The 24,672-nt window shown below is 33.7% G+C and overlaps 1 protein-coding gene across 2 annotated transcripts in view; it reads left to right on the top strand.

The window, feature by feature from the left end:
• Nucleotides 1-24,672, top strand: part of Uchl3 (ubiquitin C-terminal hydrolase L3) — a 58,841-nt gene that overhangs the window by 20,307 nt on the left and 13,862 nt on the right. The window contains exons 6-7 of one of the 2 annotated variants that reach the window (XM_015498727.2): nucleotides 412-459; nucleotides 24,236-24,427. In XM_015498727.2, coding sequence (XP_015354213.1) covers nucleotides 412-459; nucleotides 24,236-24,427 — 240 coding nt within the window. The remainder of the gene's footprint in view (nucleotides 1-411; nucleotides 460-24,235; nucleotides 24,428-24,672) is intronic. The other variant, XM_015498728.2, reaches the window with a different exon arrangement.

Genomic DNA, 24,672 nt, shown 5'->3' with positions numbered 1-24,672 from the left:
GAAAAATGCACGTTTAAGCATATACAGCCAGAGCTGCATGGAACTTGGAGAAATAGATAAGCTTCTTCAGTTTCTCTCTGAGATGCTCACTTTATTCTCTCTCAAGTGAATAAAGTGTTAGGTGTTCCAACAAATAAGTTCAATGACCCCTGCTTACACCAAGGAAATTATACATAATCATACATTCTGTTTTCTAAGTCTTCAGAGATCTGTGGGTAAAAAGTTCAGCAGTTCATTTCTTTGCTCAGTTATCATTCTGAAATATCTAGTAATAAGCTATTCTTAAATTTCCTCCAATTTATTGTTTCTTTAAAAGACTTTCAGTGTTAACCTTTAGCTTTGTTATTGTTTTCATTTTAAAAAGTGGATACAGTCATTTGTTTCTATAAATACCTTGTATTCTTATTACAGGCTATTCGAGTTACTCATGAGACCAGTGCCCATGAAGGTCAGACTGAGGTATTTCACATATTTAAAAAAATTTTCTTGCTCTGTTTAAATTTAATTGTAGTGTTATTGTGCAGTATGTAATTTAAAAATATTACTTGATTTTTTTTTCCTTTGAGAGAATCTGCTAATGCAAAATCAGTCATATAGTAGTAACACAAGAAATGTTTTGACAAGCTGTTAACATGATACTTCAATATCTGTCTTCTCAGTTCATACAAGCATTTGTACAGAATACGGATTTTGTGCTGTTTACTTTGGCTAACAGGTAGTCTGCTTGTTCCTTATCAGATTCCTTTGGCATTCATATATTTTGAAAAAATATATGCACAGTTAGACAGGCCATATGATATTCAACAGTCTCTGTCATGGTAGCTTCCATTACAAACCCATTTCCTTCCTTGTCTTTGCTTAGTGAATCTGTTTTGGGGCACCAGGATGGTATTCACCACCTATAGACTGTTAGCTAGCTCTACTGAGTTGCTTCTCCTTCCCTTTTCTTCCTTCCATTTTTTCTTTTCTACCTTTTTTCTTTCCTTTCCTTCAACCCTCACTCTATCACTCTTGAGGACAGTTTGTCAAAAAATATTTTAGTCAAAATGAATAGAATTTAATTGAAGCCCCTTGGTGTGTTTGCAGTGCAATTAAGTTTTAACATCATAGACTTATAGATTTTTTTTCTTATTCTGTGTGTGACTTGAGACCTCACTTTTGTGTGTACAGGATGGCATTGCCTTTATGCTTTAAAAATACTTGAAAAATTGCCTAATTTAAAAATGCTGATTTTTAAATATGCTGTTTTCAAAACAAATTTTTTTAGATAGTTTGATAATATAACTACAATTATTCTTAGATCAACCTGAATAACTGAATGTTCATGCTAAAACTGCTTAGGAAATGAAATATTAATTCTCTATAATTACATCAATACCTTTATTATTTTCAGCTGCTTTCATACATGTGGATTATTATTTTTACTAAGCTTATAAATGCGTACACATAAGTGGGAGGTTGAAAATTAATGAAATGCCTTGTTTTTTGTATTGCTTTTTATAATTCTGTGCATGTTTGCGTTGCAGATTTATAGTGTTCAAATTAGCAATAAAGAGTCAATGTAAGATTATTGTAAGATATGAAAACAACTACTTGTAATAAGGCAATTAAGTGCTTTAAATGCATGCTCACCTCAAAAATATTTACTTGTAGTACCTTCTTTTGCCTCCTTTTTGGAGTTTCATCTAAATTATGCGTTTACCTCTTTTTGGATGATGGTCTCTTTCTACACTTCAACTTCTTCATTCTTTACCATCTTGGATCCCTGTTGGACATCACCTGAGTGACTCACCAACATAACAAGAATGCACTTGTTCTTGTTTGAGCATAAACTTTTTCATTCCTTTATTTTTTTCTGTTTGTTAAAATAGTTCCACCATATCTTTTTCCCAGTGTAACTAATCAAATGTAGATATGTTTAACTTCTTATTTGGAGGGTCAGTTTCTTATGCAAATTCTTGGTCTTTATTCTAATTCTCATTTATTTTTGTACAATTCTACTGAATTATCTTTCCTAAAATATAACCTGAATCAATTTTTTTTTATGTATATTATTGCCCTAAAATGTATTAGGTTGAAAAAATGTGTTTGACAGTGATTCCTCCAACCTTTGTGCCAATTTCAGCCTCTTTAGCCTACCTACATTCAAGGTTCCCCTAATCCTGGTCATTCTGGCTTTTAACAGTGTATCTCTATAAATATTTCTCTGTAGCAATCTCTCATTTTATTACTTCTAATCCTTACTGCTGGCATTTCCCTCATTCTGAAAATATTCCTTCCTTCAATCTCTGTCTTTCCATCTTTTTCAAAAGTGGACTTAAATATGCCCTACTACATGAAGTGCTCCCTGGTTATCAGACCTGGATATATTTTATCCTTTCTGTGAGCTCCTGTGTGACTTCTCCAACTCTTTCCATTTTAGCTATTTATTTTCATATTCTTTTTCATTTATTTAAGATGTATATTTTAAGCCACTCATAGTGGCATATGCCTGTAATCCCAACAACACGGGAGGCTGAGGCAAGAGGATCACAAGTTTGAGGACAGCCTCAGCAACTTGGACCCTGTTTCAAAATAAGAAATATAAAGAGCTGGGGATGTAGGTCAGTTTCAGAGCACCCTGGCTTCAATCCCCAGTATCAATACACACATATATATATTTTCCCCCTCCATATTTTAAGGTTTAATTATATCTTAAAATTGATGTCATAGTCTACTTGGTGTTATTCCATCTTAGTGGTATATAAAATGATGCCTTTAAAATGGATAGTACTTTAATTTGATGAAATATAGTATCATGCTGGGCACAGTGGCACACCCCTATAATTCCAACATCTCAGGGGGCTGAGGTAGGTAGATTGCGAGTTCAAAGCCAGCCTTAGCAATGGTGAGGTGCTGAGCAACTTAGTGAAAACCTGTTTCTCAATAAAATACAAAATAGAGCTGGGATGTGGCTTAGTGGTCAAGTGCCCTGAGTTCAATCCCTGGTACTCCCTCACCCCCCCCAAAAAAAAAAAAGAAAGAAAGAAAGAAAGAAAGAAATGTGGTATCATATCTCTTCACTCTGACTCTTAGGCCTAGGATTAGTGTCTGATTCATTTGCATATGCTCCATATCCAACATCATTTCTTGCACATAGGCATTAATACATATTTAATTACCAGGATTAGGTCAGAACCATCTTTGGTTGTATAAGAACCACTAAAAAGGACTGAGGCTGTGGCTCTGCCGTAGAGCACTCAGCTAGCATGTGCGAGATCCTGGGTTTAATCCTCAGCCCCACCTAAAAATAAATAAAAGTATTGCACCAACTACAGCTAAAAAATAAAAATGAAGTTAAAAAAAGACCACTAAAAAGGGCCAAATCTTAGTTTTCTGTAGTTTCCTGAATAAATAGCATATGTATTAGCCATTGTTTTTCATTCAGTAGGGCACAGTTAACATTTTATTAACAGTTATTTGTTGTGTGGAACTGTTCGTACATTCCATGGTGGACTATAGTGGCCTCTGTAACTGTGTTAATGACTTTCAGTCACTGGGAAAAAAACTCACACCAAATATTTTCAAGTCCATTTATCCATGAGCTCAAACCTTCCTACCAGGAACTATTTTTTTATTATTTTATTTCAGGTTCATCTATCATTTGTGGGCTTGAGAGTCTTTGACGTATTATTATCTCCATTGCTCTTTACATTTCAGCATACTGGTTTTTATCAGTTCCTACAAAACACATAGGTTGGGCTGTGATTGTGGCTCAGGGGAAGAGTGCTTGCCTAGTATGTATGAGGCACTGGGTTTGATCCTTAGCACCACATAAAAATAAATAAATAAAGGTATTGTGTCTATCTACAACTTAAACAAACAAACAAAAAACTTGGGGTTTTCCAATTTATTCGGTGGCCTAAACAATAGAAATTTGTTTTCCCTCACAGTTGTGGTGGCTAGCAGGTGCTAGCAAGATTGTCTTCTACTGAGGCATGTTTTCCTGGCTTGTGAACAGATTCCTTCTCACTGCATCCTCATATGGCCTTTTCTCTTTGTGTGTTGGGGGCAGAGAGACAGATAGACATATGGACAGGGGCTCTGGTGTCTCTTTGTAAAAACTTCAGTCCTATTGGATTAGGGTCCCATCCATATGATATAATCCAAATACAGTCACATTGGTCATTAGGGCATCAATACATGAATTTTGAGGAAACACAAATTCAGCCAATTATACTGTCTTTATGCTTTTTTACAACCCAAAGCAAAGCCTTCTGGGTATATTTTCCTCTTTATAGAATTGGTGCCTTCTGATCTTTTAGGTCTTACCTTATAAATCATTTTTCAAGGAAGTCACCTTTCAACATCATTTTTAGTGAGTCTACCTGTCTTATTTTCTATAATAAAATCTTGTTTATTTTCTTCCTGGCCCTTTTTAATAGTCTATATAAGAAGCTTTTTCTTTGTTTTGTTTCTTCTGCTCACTTACTAGACTCCAAGTTCCATGTGAATGTGGACTTGTTTGTCATGTTCACTTTCTGTCTCCATGGTAATAATGAATGTATGTAGCTTTCAGTAGGAAATTTCATGGCAAGAGCACAATATGTTATGTTTTAAACTGACTCTACCATTTATTAGCTTAGGCAAGATATTTTCTTCAGTGTGAAATAGAGATAATACTTGCCTTCCATGTGAAATTACTGTGAAGATTAGTGCGTTAATTGTAAAAACTGTGCCTGGCATTTAATAGGCGTTCAATAAATATCAGGTGCTAATTTTATTTTATTAGACATTGAGAAAAATTAATCTGAATGACAGGCAAGAATGAAGGCAGACAAGAAAAGCTTGGACTTTATAGGGAATGTAAAGCCACCAAAGATGATAGGTTTAGTTTTCAGCATATTGAGTTTCAGGTTAGTTTATTGCATCATCTTTGTAGGAGTCTAAAACTCAGGGGTCATATCTGTAGTCTTTTGTGCTGGGGTAGTAGTTAGATCCTTGTGAGCACTATAGAAGAATAGTGGTAAAGCAACTTAATCCTTGGGTCTTACGGACTAAAGGAATGAGTAAAAGAAGAGGAGCCATTGATAATATAGTGTAATAGTAACAATATAACTTGTTGACATCATTGATGACATCATTGGTACGTTGTCAGAACGTTTTCATGGAAGGGAGGCAGGTGCCTTATTGCTTGCTGCGACTTGTAGTCTAAATGAGAAATCAGTAAGTTGAGCCACAAAAATATAATAATCTTTTCAGAAAATTGATTATGGTATGCTGCCATAGAGTAACTACTTAGTATATGTTTTTCCTGGTTACACTATCCCACCATGATTGTCTGGCAGACATTAGTAATCTAGAAATTTGGACAGAAGTCCTACTTCACTTATCTTTCATTATTTTATATTTAAGGAGATATTGCTTTTGGGCTGGGGCTATAGATCAGAGGCAGAGCACTTATCCAGCATGTGTGAGGCACTGGGTTCGATCCTCAGCATCATAGATAGATAGATAGATAAATAGATATGTTGTGTCCATTTACTACTAAAAAATTTAAAAAGAAATAGGTATTGCTTTTATCTTTCAATAACCTTGGGAAGATTAAAAAAACAATAGAGTCAGGCATGGTGGTGCACGCCTATAATTGCCTGTAATCTCAGTGCTTAGGAGGCTAAGGTAGGAGAACCCCGTGTTCAAAGCCAGCCTCAGCCAAAGTGAGGTGCTAAGCCACTGAGTGAGACCCTGTCTCTAAGTAAAATGCAAAATAGGGCTGGGGATGTGGCTCAGTGGCCTAGTGACCCCAAGTTCAATCCTCGGTACCAAAAACAAAACAAAAAAACTATTGGCTATGAAGAAGAAATTAGTTTATTGGTGGAGGAGAGACTTTTTTTCCCTTTGATTTTTACTTGCTACAATCACCTTTTGTACTCTTCTAGAGAGAGAGAGAATTTTTTTAATATTTATTTTTTAGTTTTCGGTGGACACATCTTTGTTTGTATGTGGTGCTGAGGATTGAACCCGGGTCGCACGCATGCCAGGCGAGCGCGCTACCGCTTGAGCCACATCTCCAGCCCCTTTTGTACTCTTCTAAATAATGAGAATAAAGATTGTTATTGGATTTGCTTTTCTTTAATAATGCTATAGAGATGGTTGAGATTATATGCCATTTAATTCCTATAACAGCTTTATGAGGAATAGGTATTTCTATTACCCTTCTTTTACAGATTAAGCAGTTTAGGCATAGAAAAGTTTAGTGACTTGCCCAAGGCTACATACATGTGGAGTATTAGAATTAGAATTTGAGTTCCAGTCCTCTCCCTGTAGACACCAGTTCTAGTCCCTCTTAGCTCGTACCGCCTATGTTCACACAAACTTTAGATAAAAGTTTGACAAGCTGATTCTGTAGTGCTTTGTAGTAGTTTGTTGTTGTTGTTGTTTGTTTGTTTGGTATTGGGGATTGAACTCTGGAGCACTTGACCATTGAGCCATATCCCCAGCTCTATTTTCTATTTAATTTAGAGACAGAGTCTCACTGAGTCGCTTAGTGCCTCGCTTTTGCTGAGGCTGGTTTGAACTTGGGATCCTCCTGCTTCAGCCTCCTGAGCCAGTGGGATTACAGGCATGCCCTGTGCCCAGCTGTAGTAGTTTTAAGTGATCTTTATATCCCTTCTTGGGACAGGAAACAGATTGGTGAGAAACAGTAAATTGATAGCTTTTTGTTTACTCTCAAATTTCATCTCTCTTTAGTGGTTTCATTATTTGATTTACAACTGCTTTGTTAGAAAATTGATAATATATAAGCTTTCCATCAATTATGATGTTGATCTACATGTATGTTATGGTACTGTGTGGCCCTGCACTCTATACAGTTGAATGTCTTAATGGAAAGATAATTACTGATTTTAAAATTACTATAATTGTGTATATGCATACTCAGTTAAGCAATCTAAAAGTGAATATCTGTATCCATTCAAACTAAGTCCTTTCACAATGACATAGAGTAATAGGTTGACAGGAAGTTCCAAGCTGATATGATTTGGCCTTCTAAATTATCTAATAGATTAAAAGATCTTATATTAAGGCTTTTTTATTTAGAGAAGAAGATTCTAATAATAGGAGTGTTTTTAATCTGGCTGTGGGTAGTGTATTTCCATAATCCTAGGGGCTCTGGAGCCTGAGGCAGGAGGATCAAGGGTTCAAAGCCAGGTTGAGCAACTTAGCAATGCTGTAAGCAACTTAGTGAGACCCTGTCTCAAAGTAAAAAATATGGGAGGAATAGACGAACTCTAGATAGGGCAGAGGGGTTGGAGGGGAATGGAGGATGGGGTAATTAATGATGGTGGAATGTGATGGTCATTATTATCCAAAGTACATGTATGAAGACACGAATTGGTGTGAATATACTTTGTATATAACCAGAGATATGAAAAATGGTGCTCTATATGTGTAATAAGAATTATAATGCATTCCACTATCATATATAAATAAAAAATAAAAATAAATTAATAAAAAAGATTCATATAATGACAAAAAAAAAAAAAAAAGTCTGGGGATGTGGCTCGGTGGTTAAGTGCCCTTGGTTCAGTCCCTGGTACCAAAAAAAAGGTGTTTTTTAAGTTGTGAATAAATGTCCATGATACAATAATGGAAAAAAATCAGCAAGTCAAATGTGAAGACAGGGGAAAAAAATCCAAAAATATGTTTTATTTGCTTCAGATTCACTTTCACTTCATTGTTGCTTATCTAAAAAGTAATTATTCTAAGTGCTGGGTGTGGTGGCACATGCCCATAATCCCATTGTTTTGGGAGGATGAGGCAAGACAGTCATAAGTTCAAAGCCAGCAGCAACAACTTAGTGAGACCCTGTCTCAAAATAAAAAATAAAAAGGGCTGGGGATGTAGTTCAGTGGTTAAGCACCCCTGGGTTCAATCCATGGTTCCAGAAAGTAATAATAAAAATTTAAAAAGTAATTATTATAAAGTTTGTGATTTGTCCTTCTTATCTGGGAGTCAACCCAGAGCTGAGTAGAAATCTCCTGATCATTTATTGTCTAACTTTTTATAAAAAGAATAAGATTTTTATCTGTGTAGAACTCTCCATGTAAATTTATAGTAATAATAATTATTTTAAAAAACCAACAGAAAGGACTATTTGTTTTTAAATGAACATACCAGTATTAGCAAGTATAGCAAGAAACCCCACATTTAATTGTAGTATTCAATTCCAATCTTTTTAAAGAATATTGTAAACAGTTGAGAGCAAGCAATTTTTCTTAACATTTTATCATGATCTTATTCCTGTTTCATTAAAATCTTTTCATGAATTTTTTTTGTGACCATGAATCACTCTCATGTTAAATAGAACCATAATTTACTTATATTTCCTTAACTTTTGATGTTTAGATTATTTTCAGTTTTTCACATTAAAAATGTAACTTCATATATCTTTGTTTATTCAAGTATGCATTCTAGGTTCCTTCTTTAAAAATAGGTGAAATTACTGAGTTAAAGTGAGAAGGCTTTTTAATTTTTTGTTATTATAATGTGAAATTGTCTTTCTTTCATTTGATCAATTAAACAATCTATTTGAGCACCTGTTGTGTGCTAGGCGCTGTACATTACACAGTTTGTGTCTTCAAAGATCTATTCTAGAGAAGATGACAACTTCATAAATTGCCATTGCCAGTGTTGAAGTTTTATTTTTAAATATTTGTTTGTTTGGTATATAGTAATGTTTGTGTGCTTAATGACACTTCAAATATCTTTAGTAAAAATTTATGAATTGAAAGCATGAATAAAATTGTATCTATTTACAGTGGAATATGCAATTTATTTTAGTGTTGTTAACCTATAAAAGAAGGCTTAGTGGTCACTGGGTAAGCAATGGTTAACTTCTGACTTTAAGAATATAATTATAAAAGTTGGTTCTTTGAAAAAATAAATAAATTGACAGACCCTTAGCCATGCTAACAAAGAGAAGGAGAGAGAAAACTCAAATCACTAACATACACGATGAAAAAGGCATATCACAATGGACACTACAGAAATACAGAAGATAATTAGAAATTATTTTGAAAAACCTGTACTCCAGGGCTGGGGATGTGGCTCAAGTGGTAGCGCGCTCACCTGGCATGCACGGGGCGCTGGGTTCAATTTTCAGCATCACATAAAAATAAAAAAAATAAAGATGTTGTGTCCACCGAAAACTAAAAAAATAAATATTAAAAAAAAAAGAAAACCTGTACTCCAATAAAATAGAAAATATGGAAGGCATCGACAAATTTCTAGAGTCATATAATTTGCCCAAATTGAATCGGGATGATATACACAATTTAAACAGATCTGTTTCAAGTGACGAAATAGCAAATGCCATCAAAATTCTACCAACCAAGAAAAGTCCAGGACCAGATGGATACACAGCCTAGTTCGACAAGACCTTTAAAGAAGAACTAATCCCAATACTCGCCAGTTTATTTCAGGAAATAGAAAAAGAGGTAGCACTTCCAAACTCATTCTATGGCCAACATCATTCTGATTCCAAAACCAGGCAAAGACACATCAAAAAAAGAAAACTTCAGACCAATATCTCTAATGAACATAGACGCAAAAATTCTCAATAAGATTCTGGCAAAGTGAATACAAAAACATACCAAAAATATCGTGCACCATGAACAAGTGAGATTCATCCCAGGGATGTAAGGTTGGTTCAACATATGGAAATTCAAGAAATATATTCATAACATCAATAGACTTAAAGATAAGAATCAGATGATCATCTGAACAGATGCAGAAAAAGCATTTGATAAAATATAGCAACCCTTTATGTTCAAAACTCTAGAAAAACTAGGGATAACAGGAACATATGTCAACATCATAAAGGCTATCTATGCTAAGCCCCAGACCAACATCATTCTAAATGGAGAAAAATTGAAGGAATTCCCTCTAAAAACTGGAACAAGACAGGGATGTCCTCTTTCACCACTTCTATTTAACATTGTGCTTGAAACACTGGCCAGAGCAATTAGACGAAAGAAATTAAAGGGATACACATAGGAAAAGAAGAATTCAAATTGGCACTATTTGCCGATGATGATTCTATACCTAGAAGACCCAAAAAGCTCCACCAGAAAACTTCTAGAACAAGTAAACTAATTCAGCAAAGTAGCAGGATATAAAATCAACACCCATAAATGAAAGGCATTTCTATGTATCAGCGACAAATCCTCAGAAAGCGAAATGAGGAAAACTACTCCATTCTCAATAGCCTCAAAAAAAAAAATACAATAAAATACTTAGGAATCAACTTAACAAAAGAGGTGAAAGATCTATATAATGAAAACTACAGAACCCTCAAGAAAGAAATCAAAGAAGACCTTAGAAGATGGAAAGATCTACCTTGCTTTTGGAGGGGCAGAATTAATATTATCAAGATGACCATACTACCAAAAGCATTATACAGATTTAATGCAATTCTGATCAAAATCTCAATGGCATTCCTCTTAGAAATAGAAAAAGCTGTCATGAAATTCATCTGGAAAAATAAGAGACCCAGAATAGCTAAAGCAATCCTTAGCAGGAAGAGTGAAGCAGGTGGCATCACTGTACCAGACCTTAAACTATACTACAGAGCAATAAATAACCAGCAGAGTATTGGCACCAAAACAGACTGGTAAACTAATGGTACAGAATAGAGGACACAGAGACTAACCCACAAAACTACAATTATTTTATATTAGACAAAGGTGCCAAGAACATGCATTGGAGAAAAGATAGCCTCTTCAACAAATGGTGCTGAGAAAACTGAAAATTCTTATACAACAAAATGAAATGAAACCCCTATCTCTCACCATGCACAAAACTCAATTAAAAATGGATCAAGGACCTAGGAATACAACCAGAGACCCTGTGTCTAATAGAAGAAAAAGTAGGCCCTAATTTTCATCATGTGGGATTAGGCCCCAACTTCCTTAATAAGACTCCTGTGGCATAAGAATTAAAATCAAGAATCAGTAAATGGGATGGACTCAAACTAAAAGGTTTCTTCTCAGCAAAAGAAACAATCTGGGTTAGAGAAGATAATGCTGAGTGAAGTTTGCGAATCCCTAAAAAAACAAATGCTGAATGTTTTCTTTGATATAAGGAGTCTAATTCATAGTGGAATAGGGAGAGGAGCATGGGAGGAATAGACGAACTCTAGATAGGGCAGAGGGGTTGGAGTGGTAGGGAGGGGGCATGGGGTAATTAATGATGGTGGAATGTGATGGTCATTATTATCCAAAGTACATGTATGAAGACACGATTTGGTGTGACTATACTATGTATACAACCAGAGATATGAAAAATTGTGCTCTATAATATGTAATAAAAATTGTAATGAATTCTGCTGTCATATAAATTTTTTAAAAAAGAATATAATCATGTATACTTAAAGATTCCTCATGACAGTTGTCCCTCAGAATCCTTTTAGGGGTGGGAGCTGGTTGAGGGACCTGCATAGATACTAAATCCCTTTATAAAATTTATTTAACTTTTACTGAGGCACTCATTTTATACAATTCCTTTGTGTAAAATGGCTTAGTATTTGCATGAAGCTCATTTAACAAGGGGAAAAAAAAAAGTCCGTATATATTCAGTACAGATTTAATTTTTTTGAAAAATATTTTTTTGATTGTTAGTTGTTTGAATCCCCAGATATGGAATCTATGGAAGCAGGACAAGTGTGTGTGTGTGTGTGTGTGTGTGTGAGAGAGAGAAAAAGAGAATTTCAGAAAAATTCTTTTAGAGTTGTCGAAAATGGAGTTTCATCTTCATTGGCTGTGTAAGTATAGTTTGTATGGCTTCAGTTTACTCTGAAGGGTAATTTTTACTTACTTTATTATGTTGGCATTAAAAAAAACAGCAGAAATTATTTCAATAAGCCAAAAATGATTTGCGCACACATAAATTAAAAGACTCACATAATTATATCCCCTTTTTAGGGATTTATTTCTACTTTCACTTTGAAAGACTCAGGCAATTAGGAAGAACTTAGTTCTTATAAAATTTAAGTTCCTGATTATCTTGGAGAGTCAAATGGAAACAGTAAATGGAACTCTGATGAAATGTATCTTGCTGTTTAAGCTATGTAAGTCTAGTTTTGTCAAGAAGTTTGAAAATAACTTTCTGGTCATTTTTTTTTTTCCTTTACTCTCTATACCCCATTTTGTTTCATTTTTAAAACAGAAATTCTCTAGAACTTTTGTACTAGCTCCTTATACTTTGACTTGTATTTCTCTTTTGTCTTTTTTTGTTATTATTTCTTTGCATCTCATTCTCTCAACAGAGGTTTTGCCCTTGTTCTGTTTTCTTCCTCTACTTCTTTCTGTTTCTTTTTTCCCATTCTCAGTTTTAGAAATGGAGATACTAAACTGTTAATTATTTTAAAAGAAAATTCTTACACTGAATTTACCAGTTTACCAGCCAGATCTGATTAGATGTTATTCTTCTATTTAAAAATGCCTTCAATGATAAAAATAGAATTGAGGTTATGTTTGGGGATGGTGAGGTTTTTCTATTTTGTTTTAAACCAGAATTTTCTGTAATAGAGAATAATGTTATTAGAATTTAAGATTTTTGCATTTGTAATAAATGAGAACATGATTTGGGGGTGCTCTCAAATTGTAACGAAAATAATTTTGGGGATTTAATTTAGATAACTTAACAATAGTAAGTTTGAATTTGATATAACATGTAGATATAAGTCATTATATTAATAGACTTTTAACATGGGGAATTATAAACCAAAGTGAGAATATCTTGAAATCAGTGGGCATCTTGATTTATTAGGTAAGCAAAATGAAGAGACTTGCAATTTTTCTAGATTTTCCATGAAATATGTAGTGGTATTTTGTGTACTTTGATATCCAACTCATGTTTGACTGCCAACTGAACATGGAATAGTTTGCATCTTTTGCATGGATTTGGTTTCACTTTTCTGTTTTAAACATAAACTTTGAATTTACTCTAATTCATTATATTGTACTGAAATTGAATAAGAAAACCTACAGAAATCTATTTAGAATTATAATTTTGATTTTAAATTTTAAAGTTTTATATGTAAGTACATATTCTCATGCATGTGCTCCTAAGTGTCCTTACATATATGTACGTGCATTTATAATATTTTTGTAGAATTTGGCAGCCCCAGAAACATTGTCCATTGTTTTCCTTTCTGTGGTTTATTTTTCAGACTCAGTGATATTTCTGAAGTCTGAAAGGACACCATATTCAGGAAATAACTGTTAAATTGTCATGATCAAGTGCGAATTTTGTCAATAGGTCAATAAAAGTACCTATAATTTCTAATGATTGTGTAATAAGAAAGTGAAATTTGGGCTGGGGTTATGGCTCAGTAGTAGAGCTCTTGCCTAGCACATGTGAGGCACTGGATTCCATCCTCCACACCACATAAAAAATAAATAAATAAAATAAAGTTTTGTGTCCATCTACAACTAACAGTATTTTTAAAAAATAAAAGAAAATAAAAGTAACTAAAATTCTTAAAAAATAAAGGAATTGGATTTTATTCTTTCAGTTATTTTATTCTTGTTTCTACCTTGTGACAGTAGTGCACATTGTTCTTTACTAGAGATCCACAAATACTAGAGGTCCACAAATACTGAAGGTACTCAAGTTAGAAGATGACTGGGGTTGATGGAAAAAATGGGCATCACTTCTGGGTACTACAGTGTCATGAGACTGCTTCAATGCATCATTTATGGGTGAATACAATGGAAATTTCTGGTATACTTAACAGATCCCAAGTATTCTTGTCTTCTTAATCCTTACTGCTACTGTGTAGCATCTTATTAATAATGATGGTTACCATTTAATGAATGCATGTGATATGCCACACTTTGTATTTGCCTTATTTATTTATTTATTTGTTTATTTATTTATTTATTTATTTTGTGGTGCTGGGGATTGAATCCAAGGCCTTGTGAAGGCGAGGCTGGCACTCTACTGAGTTATATTGCCAGCCCTTTCATTCTTATTCTCTTACCTCCCTAAGATAGTTTTTACCCCATGTTCCAAATGAGAAGACTAAAGTTACTATGTGGTCAAGTTCACATAGCCAGCAAGTACTTTATTTCTTTTAAGGCAACAAAATGTATAGGTAAATCAAAATTTGTAAAACAAAAACTAAGAAAGCAAAGTTTTAAAACTTAAAATGACCTAGCTAACAATTTAATTCAAACATGTACTGAATTACAAATAACCAGAGTATTACTGAATATGTTGTTCTTTGTTGCCCTTATAGCCATTTCTTAGTTAATATAGAAGAATTGTTCCATACATAAAACATAATATCTTATTTATTAAGCAACCAGTCTTTTGGTAATTATGTATATATTAGAAAAAAGTAATTATTTTAACTATCTAGCAGCTGATGATCTTTCATGCTCAGGAAATTACATGGTGATAACAATATATTTCTTAATAATAGAATATCAATAAGTTTTAAAAATTTTAGGTGTAAGCAAAATGTACTTACTTTTATTTTGGCATTTTAGAATAATTTGGATTTAAGCACTTACCAAAAACTTGATTCCTTGATAGAGAAATGCTTTTAGGCAGACTCTCTGTCCCCATTTAAAGCTCTGGTTCATTTCTTTTTAACCTTTATAGCATTTCGAATTCTTTGATTTCTAGAGTAATTTCTTCATTTTTTGAAATACAGAGTACATGCACATTAACTGTAAGGGAAAAGCAGTTTGGCTTTATAGAACCTAGGGGGTTTTATTTTATTTTTTCATGAGTTATCTAAATTTGACATCCAGAAAATAGATTTGAATTGTGTTTGGGGAATAAGACACAAATAAGAATGGGTGTGCCTCTGTGAATCAGTTAAGTTAGCTGATATTTGATGGGGTGAGATGGCATTTCATGTTATGAAAAATTTTAAAATCGGAGCTATGTCTTATGAGTTTGCCTCTGGCTTTGACAGTCACTGGTTGTGTGGCTTTGGGCAAGTCAGCTGAGTTCTTGTGCTTGTGAACATTTGAAAAAAACCCCAAACACTGTCATATGTATGGACTGTATCCATGTAGTGCGCTCCTTCTCTCTCTCTCTCTCTTTTTTAATTCTGAGACGATTCAAGTCAGAATCAGAATGCTTAAAAAATTTTTAAATGAGTATCTAAATGTTTCATGCAACAATCATTTATTAAACTACTTAGAATTCCACCTGAAAACAAAAATATTTAATCTGCTTTCTAAAATTTCCAGAGTTTCCAAAAAGCCAGTTCTAGATTTTTTTGGAATTACAATGGAGAGAGATGTTTACAGGCTACCTTGTTTTATTGCTCTTTGCATATATTGTGTTTTTTACAAATTGAAGGTTTGTGGTAACATTACCTCAAACAAGTCTAACAGCACCATTTTTCCAACAATTGAGATGATTATTAGCATTTTTAGCAATAAATTATTATTAATTTTTTTTTACTTGTAGGTAGGCACAATACCTTTATTTTATTTATGTGTGGTGCTGAGTATCAAACCCAGGGCCTCACACGTGTTAGATGAGCACTCTATCATTGAGCCACATCCTCAACCCGAGCAATAACTTATTTTTAAAGTAATATTTACATTGTGTTTTTAAGCATAATGCTGTTGTATACCTTAATATACTATAGTATAGTATAAACATAACTTTTACATGTACTGGAGAAAAATTCATGCTATTTGCTTTATTGCAGTATTCATTTTATTGCAGTAATCGGGAACCAAAACCACAAATGTCTTTGAGGTATGCCTATATATTACATGTAAAGTGATGTATGTAAAATCACATTTTGCTTTTGCAATACCCATACAGTCAGCAGAGGGGGCACAGTTCAGTGTTAAAGTCCTGGAAAATACTGTGTCATTAGTACTTTCAAAGTTTGTTTTGGAGTTGCTGAGGATTGAACCCATTCATAGTTTTTTTTTGTTTGTTTGTTTTGGTACCAGGAATTGAACTCGACCACTGAACCATATCCTCAGCCCTATTTTGTACTTTTTATTTAGACAGGGTCTCACTGAGTTGCTGAGTGCCTCGCTTTTGCTGAGGTTGGCTTCGAACTACCGATCCTCCTACCTCACTCAGCCTCCCATGCCACTGGGATTACAGGGTGTGCCGCTTCACTCAGCCCATTAGTAGTTTTAATGATGTGGTAATTGTTAGTAATTTTGGACCCCTTACTAAAACCAAAAATGTGAAGAAGTGAGTTATAGAAAATAAGAAAGCTTATAAGAAAGACAGCTTTCTGAAAGACTTAACTGTAGATATTTTATCTTTTCTAGTTAGTATGGAAGACTTCTAGTTAATTTGAAAAATTAGATATTTGGTCCAAGATTAAGGTTATGGCTTCAATTTTCATATTTAAAAGCAAGGTTAATTTAAATTAGGTTAATTGTTTAAATTGTATTCCAGTTAAAATTATGAAGATTTAAAAGTTGGTGTATCTCTAATCTTTCTTATTCTAAAAAGCAAATCTAAGAATATAAAGATTCCATACCAAATAAAAGATATTGCTTGGAAATCTTTTTCTGGATTGTCATATAAATTAAGCTTTATTTGGACTTAAAAATATATATGATGTACAGATAATCCATATTATGAATTATCTTTAGAAATTAAAGAGTTGCAGACTGTACATATTTCCTTTAGCAGAAGGAGGTAGGAATGAGTATGATTAGATTAAAAATTTAGCCTACAAATCTAATGGTTAATAACATTCATTTAATAAATGCTTAGTATGCTGGCACTGTGGCAATAAGATAGTGATTAAAAGCTTCACAGTTCTTCAAGAGCTATACATACTACAGGCTTGAGCATCCCTAATCCAAAAAACCCAGAATATGAAATGGATTAAAGATGTTCAACTGGTGAAATCTATGCTGATATTCCCAAGTTCAGTGAACTCTGAAATCTGTCTGAAATGTTCTCAAATGTTTTGGATAAAGAACATTCAACTAGTAGTTACAAAAAAACAGGCATGATATAGTAATGTGCCATCCTATTTTTAATGTAGCCAGATAAATACATGCAGACACAGTCCTTGATGTATGAAACTTACTTTATAAGGTGTACTTTTGAACCTATCATCTGTTCTTATTTCATTCTTTCCTCTGTTATGTAAGCTTATACTAGAAAATATGATGAGAAAAAAGAAGGCTAAAATTACACATAGATAATATGATAAGAGTTTTGTCAAAAAATATATCTTCATCTTTAGAAATGATTGTAATTTTTACTTATAGGATTATTGTGAGGATCTATAGCATCTATATTTTAGAATTTCTGATAGGCGATAGTAAACACTCATTGTTAGTTATTGACTGATGAACATATAAAGATACTTGTGTGAATGTTTTCACTGAAGCATTGTTTATAATTGTAGAAATCCAAAAACAATCTAAAGGTGCAAAAATGTCTTTCTGGTGCAATAATGTCTTTATAGTACCTCTATGTAATATGCCATGAAAAATTACCTAGAGCTATATTTATTAAGATAGATGACATGGATACATGGATAATGAAAAAGGCAGCATGAAGAATCTGATCATCTATTGTAAACAACAAAATAGGTAGAAATTTGAACATATTGTGAAAGACCAACTATAGGCCATCATAAGACTTTAAAAATCCCTGTAAGTAGCCCCATGGGGAGAGCTCACACCCATTTTCCACATACCTCACTGGGTACTCATGAGATATGTGGAGTCTATCATGAAGATAGACTGTGGAAAAGGCAGGAAAGAGACCTATGGTGTAGGCCCACTGTGGGAAAGGTACCTAGCCTGGATTTTAATCTCCTGTAGAACAAAGCCTAAGGATCCTGGGACAGAAAGTCCTTCCTGGGAATTGATCTACTTCCTAGAAATCTCTATATGAGATATCTTCTACAACTGGAGAGGATCCCTCAGAAAGCTTTGTCCTTGATATTCAGGGACAAAGGAAATGCCTGTGACAGAGACTGAACCAGAAAAATAAAGAATGCTTCCATATCTCTATCATTAGACTATAAGCACCATAGACAAGTATCAAAAGTATGGATATTAGTCAATAACATGAAGAAAGATCTCTTCTGAGGCATTAGCTTTAAGGAATATCCCAAAACTATTGATGAAACAAGAGCATTGAAAAAGAATCCGGCAACCCATATCCCACCATAAATACAAGGTAATGATAGATAAATTTTAAGCCAGTGCTGTGCTAAGGGTAACCATAGCACCAGTGAAATTCAACTCCTGAATAGATTGAATTGTCCTCCATACTAAAGTCCTAGCAGAAGATGAGGCATGCCCATTCTTAGGCTTATTAAATAAATTAGTATCAATGCTCAACGCCCAATTACCCAACCTTTAACCAGAAAATTATAAGACAAAGAAGAAAACAAAAACATAAGCATACTGTCGAGACAAAGCAATCAACAGAACCAAACCTGAATATGATCCAGATGTTGGAACTATCAGACAGAATTTAAAATAAATAACTATGTTGAAGGCTCATGTGGAAAAAGTGGACATTATGTACCAACATATAACATCAGCAGAGTTGGAAACAATAAGAATCAAATGGAAATGGTAGCAATGAAAAACATAATACCAGAGATGAAGAATGCCTTTAAGAAATTCATCAGTAGGTGCCACAAAATCGAGAAAACAATCAGTGAATATGATGATAAATCACTAGAAGTTACCAGAATGAGTGACAATAAAAAAGAAGTAGTGAAAATGAAGAAAAAAACCCCAGAAAAACAGAATATATAAGAACTATGGGGCAGTTTCAACTGATCTAATACATGAAAGTGGAATCTCAGAAGGAGAGAGAGGGATGACAGGAAGCGGATAGAGGAGTGACGCCTTGGTATAGAAAAAAAATATTTGGAGAATCAATGGCCAACTATTTTTCCATAAATAATTGAGTACATCAAACCATGTATTCAAGAATCTCAGACACACTAGGTAGAATAAATACCCCTAACCTCAAACATATACATATGCGTACACACACACACACGCAAACACATCACAACACATTTAGTTTTCACACTGCTGAAAACTGAAGATAATTTTAAAAAACATTCAAGGCAGCCAGAAGAGAGATATATTGGACTCAGAGAAACAAAGATAAGGATTAGAGCAATCTTTTCTTCAAAAATTTGCAAGCTGGGACAGTGGGATAATATTTTTAAAGTGCTGAAATGAAACTTTTTTAAAACAAGCAAAAACTAAGAGAATTTATTACCTGCAATATAAGAAATATAAAGGAATTTCTTCATGCAGAAGCAGAATAATACCAGAAAGAAACTTGTATCTATACAAAGATTTGGAAAGTACTGGAAGTGGAACAAGTGAAGGTAAATATAAAATAAATTTTATTCTTGTTTTTAATTGCTCTAAAAGAAAATTGTCTACAAAATACGTAACCATGTATTATGGGTTTATAACACATATAAAAATGTTTAAGCATAAGCCAGGAGTGGTGGTGCATGCTTGTAATCCCAGTGTTTCCAGAGGCTGAGGCAGGAGAATCTTGAGTTCAAAGCCAGTCAGCAAAAGTGAGACCCTAAGCAACTGTGTAAGACCCCGCCCGTCTCTAAATAAAATACAAACAAAGGGCTGGGAATGTGGCTTAGTAGTTCAATCTTCAGTAACTTGCCCCCCCCCCCCACACACACACAAAAAGTTTGACAATAGCACAAATGAGAGAGAGATAATATAATAATACTATCATGAGGTTCTTATACTACATGTAAGGTGATATAAGATTACTTGAAGGTATACTGACTTTTAAAAAGGCAAAAAGAGCAACAAAGAACAGATGGAGAAAATAGCGAACTGACAATGTTGATTTTAATTCAACCATAGAAAACAATACTATGAAAATGGTAAAATGTAAGTGATAAAAACGTAGACATGCAAGTTAAAACAGTTGGTCAGTTTAGTAACAAAACACTCAAATGTTGTCTACAAGAAAGTCACTTTATTTATTTATGTATTTATATAGCAGCACTAGGGATTGAACCCAGAACTTTGCACGCACTAGGCAAGTGTTGTACTACTGAGCTGCATCTGTAGCCCTAGAAAGTCACTTTAAATAAAAGGCATAGAAAGATAATAATAGTTAAAAGAACAGGAAAAGATGTGTATTACAAACATTAATCAAAAGAGTATTGGAGTGGCCACATTAACATTAGGTGATGTAGACTTCAGAACACGGAATATTACCAGTGATAAAGAAAGACATAAGGATAAAGATGTTACCTCACCAAGAAGATATGATATTCACATAACATAGTAGGTATATGCAGCTTAAAATCAGAATCTCTACATATATGAGGCAAATAACTGATAAAAACGAAGGGAGAAATAGTATTTATCCCCATTTATAGTTGAATATTTCAGTACCCATCTCATGAACAATAGACAAAGAAAACTAGTAAGGGCATAGATGTCCTAAACAACATTGTCATGTAGCTTGGCAACTTAACCCTTTGAATGTTTATGGAATACATAAACAGCAACAGCTGAATGTATTTTTTTTTTTTTTATGTACATGGGATATTCTCCAGAATAGACCATATTCTAGTTCAGGAAATAAATCACAAAAAAAATTTTAAATTGTACAAAAAAATTTTGTTGTTGTTTAATAATGATGGGATTCGGAAATAAATAAAAAAAGAAATACCCAAAATATATGAAAGTCTCCAAATATATAAAAATTTAAATTCTTCTGAATAACTCGTAGATCAAAAAGGAATTCATAAAGGAAATTGGGAAACATTTTGAATTGAATGATAATTTTTTAAATGTCAGAATTTCTAGGATACAGCTAAAGTACAAATTAGAAATCCATAGCAATAAATGCTTATAGTAGAAAAGAAAAAACAGGTTAGAGAGAAGCTATATCATTACATGCTTGGAAAAGAAAAATGACTTCAAGTCAGTGACTTGAAGTTTTACCTTACAGTAGCAAAAAAAGAACAAATTAAACCCAAAGAAAGCAGAAAGAAGAAATAAAGATAAAAGAAATCAATGAAATTCATTGTGGTACTAGAGGTCCTAGCCAATACAATAGAACAAGAAATGGAAATAAAGGACATATGGGTTAGAAAGAAAGAAGTAAAACTGTTTCTATTCACAGAGTATGACTTTTTACTCTTCATTTTTATTTTAAAAAATGAAGAAGGGTATTTAAAAGTTCATAAAATACAAAGAAAGTTGTTAGAAATGTTCTAGGCTAAAGGATATAAATGAACATGACAAGTAAATTCTCTATCTGCTTATATATTAGACCCTGGGAAAGGGGTGGAGGGTATGGTGGAGGAGTACTATAAAGGACATAGCTAGATTAATTGACAAAATTAAAATATGAATGGAAGCTCAGATGAAAGTATTATATCAATATTAAAACTTGGTAGTGATAACTTCACTCCAGTTACTCTAAGAGAATTCTTTAGTCATAGGGAATAGTGAAGTTTTGTTGGCCCTCCATATACATTTTGCATTTGTAGATTTAATCAACCCTGTATTGAAAATATTCTTTGAAATATTGAACACATTGAATGTGTGAAGATTTTTCTTGTTTTATTCCTTAAAAATATGTATAAAAACTTTATATATAGATATACATTTTATTAGGTATTATAATAGGTAATCTAGAGGTGTTTTAAAGTATATGGGAGGATGTGCATAGGTTTTGTGGAAATACTACATTTTATATAAGGGATTTGAGCATCCACAGATTTTGGTGACCAGGGTTCCTAGAACCAGTCCCCTATGAATACTTACAGATGAGTTTATTTAGGAGTAAAGGACCACAGTGAATGTAACTTACCCTAATTTATGCTTCAGGGGGAAAATTATGTAGCGAGAGGAGGAGAGTATAAGTGTAGGTAATAAAGCAAATGGTGGTAAAAAGTCAGATCTGAGTATTTCCTGTACTGTTTTGTTTTTGTAACTCTTTGTATGAAATTATTTTTTTAAAGTTTTAAATTTTTTCTTAAAAAGTGGCAGAAGAAGGAAGCCTCACTGCTTGAAGTTGGAAATACCACATTTCACAAGTGTGTTAGTAGTAAATAAATTAAACTATGAGAGACGATGTCTTCGCTTCCAGGACAAATGTGGGTTTGCTTACTGCTTACTGTACGACAGTGGGTTTCCCCAGCTCCATGTTCCTCTCCTGTCATGTAGCCTGCTGCATGTGCAACCATCCATCTGGGCCCTCTGCATTGTCCTCATGTGAATTGACACAGGCATATTTATGATCATGTACCTTGTACTATGAATTATAAAGTTCTTTTTCTCTGATCTAGGAGTCTCATGTCTTTCTAACACCTATGAAAAAGTAATAGCCAATTTGCTAGCCTGAAAGAGTAAAATGAAATCCAGACCCGACAATCTAGTCTTCTGAACATGTTCTGCTATTTCTCTTTTCATTCCTTTTCTCACATTAAATTCTTTGCTACCTTTTCCAATTTTACCTGTGCCATTCACATTCTTTCAGTTTATAACTCTCTTTTAGTAATGTGTCTTCCTCAGATTCTTAGAAAAAATTTTTTTCTGTTCTTCTTCATCAACTCTACCTTCCTGTCTCTCTGTACTCCATTTCTTTTTTCCTTTTATTAATTTCCCTTTCCCTCTTCTTCCTATTTAAATGTAGATTGAATATAACAAATTTCTGATTAGACTATGTCTGTGAGAGTAGACATTTTGTTATATGTACCTTTATTCCAACATAGAACCATGTATAGGATCATTTATGTGTTTCTAATTGATTCTTATGAGCAGCTGTTCACAAAATTTTAAAACCCCCATCAAAATGATAGTTTTATTTTAGGTTAATGTATTGTTTATGTAGATCAAAAGTACCAACTTAAAAAGAGTTGCAGAGGGCTGGGGCTGTAGTTCAGTGGTCAAGCACTTGCCTTGCAAGTGTGAGGCACTGGGTTCAATCATCAGCATCACGTAAAAATAAAGATGTGTCCATCTTCAACTAAAAAAAAGATTTAAAAAAGTTTTAGAATCATTCAGAGCAAACTCAGACTACACCATGGTTAGTGAAATTATTATCAAAGCCTTATGACTATTCTTTTTTATTCTCACTATGATTTTACTGATTATAATTTCATCATATTGCTTTAAATCATTTTTAATTTAATATAGTGGTGTTATTGATTCAAGGTGACATTTGTAAGATCATCTGGGTTACCACTATTATTAGTTTTTGTATCCATGTACATTTTGTGGAAAACTATTGGGCCAGATTTGGCTTTGGTATAAGTAGTGTTTGAAAAGGTTATTCCCCATACATCTAATTTTATTAGAATCACTCTTCTGCTTAGTAGACTCTAATCTCATAAATTAGCATTAAAAATCTTTCTCTTGATCAGAGTCTGTATGCCATACTGAGTAAGATCATTGAATCTAGAACCTGATATCCTGGGATTTAGTCCCAGCCCTAATACTTGCAGCAGTGTGACCTTGGTTGTGTCACTTAGACTACTTGTGCACTGATTTCTCATTTGTAAAATGGGAATAGTTATATCTATGTCACAGGCCATTGGAGAATAAATGAATTGATGTGTGTAAAGTGCTTAAAACAGTGCCTGGCATAAAATAAGTGACACATATTTTAACTGATACTATTGTTTACTAAAAGATGATTAATAGGCCATGATAATTTCCATGGTAGCTTATCAGCCTAAATAAGAGGATAGTTCAGGTCATCATATTTAGAGAAGTTCATTTCATTCTTATTTAGGTTTTAAAGTCCCCCCCCCACACACCTTGGTTTCTACCCTCTAAGGAATTTTACCAATGCCTATTGACATATGGTTTTCTTCTGCCCATTATTCTTTTTATGTTTTGTATGTGTTATGTGTTTGTGTGTGTGTGTAGGTGTGTTACAGTTTTAAAAACGATCTAATATAATGATTCCATTTTAGTGGCTTTAAAATAACTCAGTTCCATGAATCTGTGCTGTATAGCAGATGAGGATATGCCAGTACTTAAAATGTACATATAAGAAACTATGGCATATAACCTGATACTTGATTATATATTTCCACTTTACCCATTTTTAAACAATATTCATATGTGATCCTTTACTATATGATTGTTACTAGATCATATGAATACAAGTATGACCATACGTTGCTTTTAAGAAAAAAATGATCACCCAGTAACGTGGTCTAAGTAAAATATTCTCTTTTTTAATTATGTAGTCCTCCTCGCCATCCTCATCACAGCCTCATTCTAGCCACTGCAGAACGAAGTCCTCATCATTGTGTCACCATGCATCCCTGCCCTGGGTCAAACGTAACCATGTAGGCCCTGCAAAGGCTACCAGTCCATCTCTCCGTCTTCGTCGCTGGCGACCCTTCTTACGCCTACCATCTTTGGGTCTCCATTCTGTTGTAAGTGTAGTCAAATCTTCCATCTCTTCTTCCAGTGGCAAGGGCAGTCCTTTTATTTTCCCCCCTTAAACGTCTTTAGTCTTCAAAGGGCTTTTCTCTTGGTTCACTCAACCATTAGCTTTTTCTCCTCCAGTAAGATTGCAAGCATAACTCTGTGCTTTGCAGTCTAGCTTGACTTTCACCACTGCCTTGGTGAACATTCATCTTTCCACTCCATACCCTGCAAAAATAAGGGCTCCTGCCTG

Source organism: Marmota marmota, unplaced genomic scaffold (genome assembly GCF_001458135.2).
Source record: "Marmota marmota marmota unplaced genomic scaffold, marMar, whole genome shotgun sequence".
NCBI classification, from domain to species: domain Eukaryota; kingdom Metazoa; phylum Chordata; class Mammalia; order Rodentia; family Sciuridae; genus Marmota; species Marmota marmota.
Note: the sequence above shows the minus strand (reverse complement) of the source record. Positions and strands in the feature narration are given on the sequence as shown.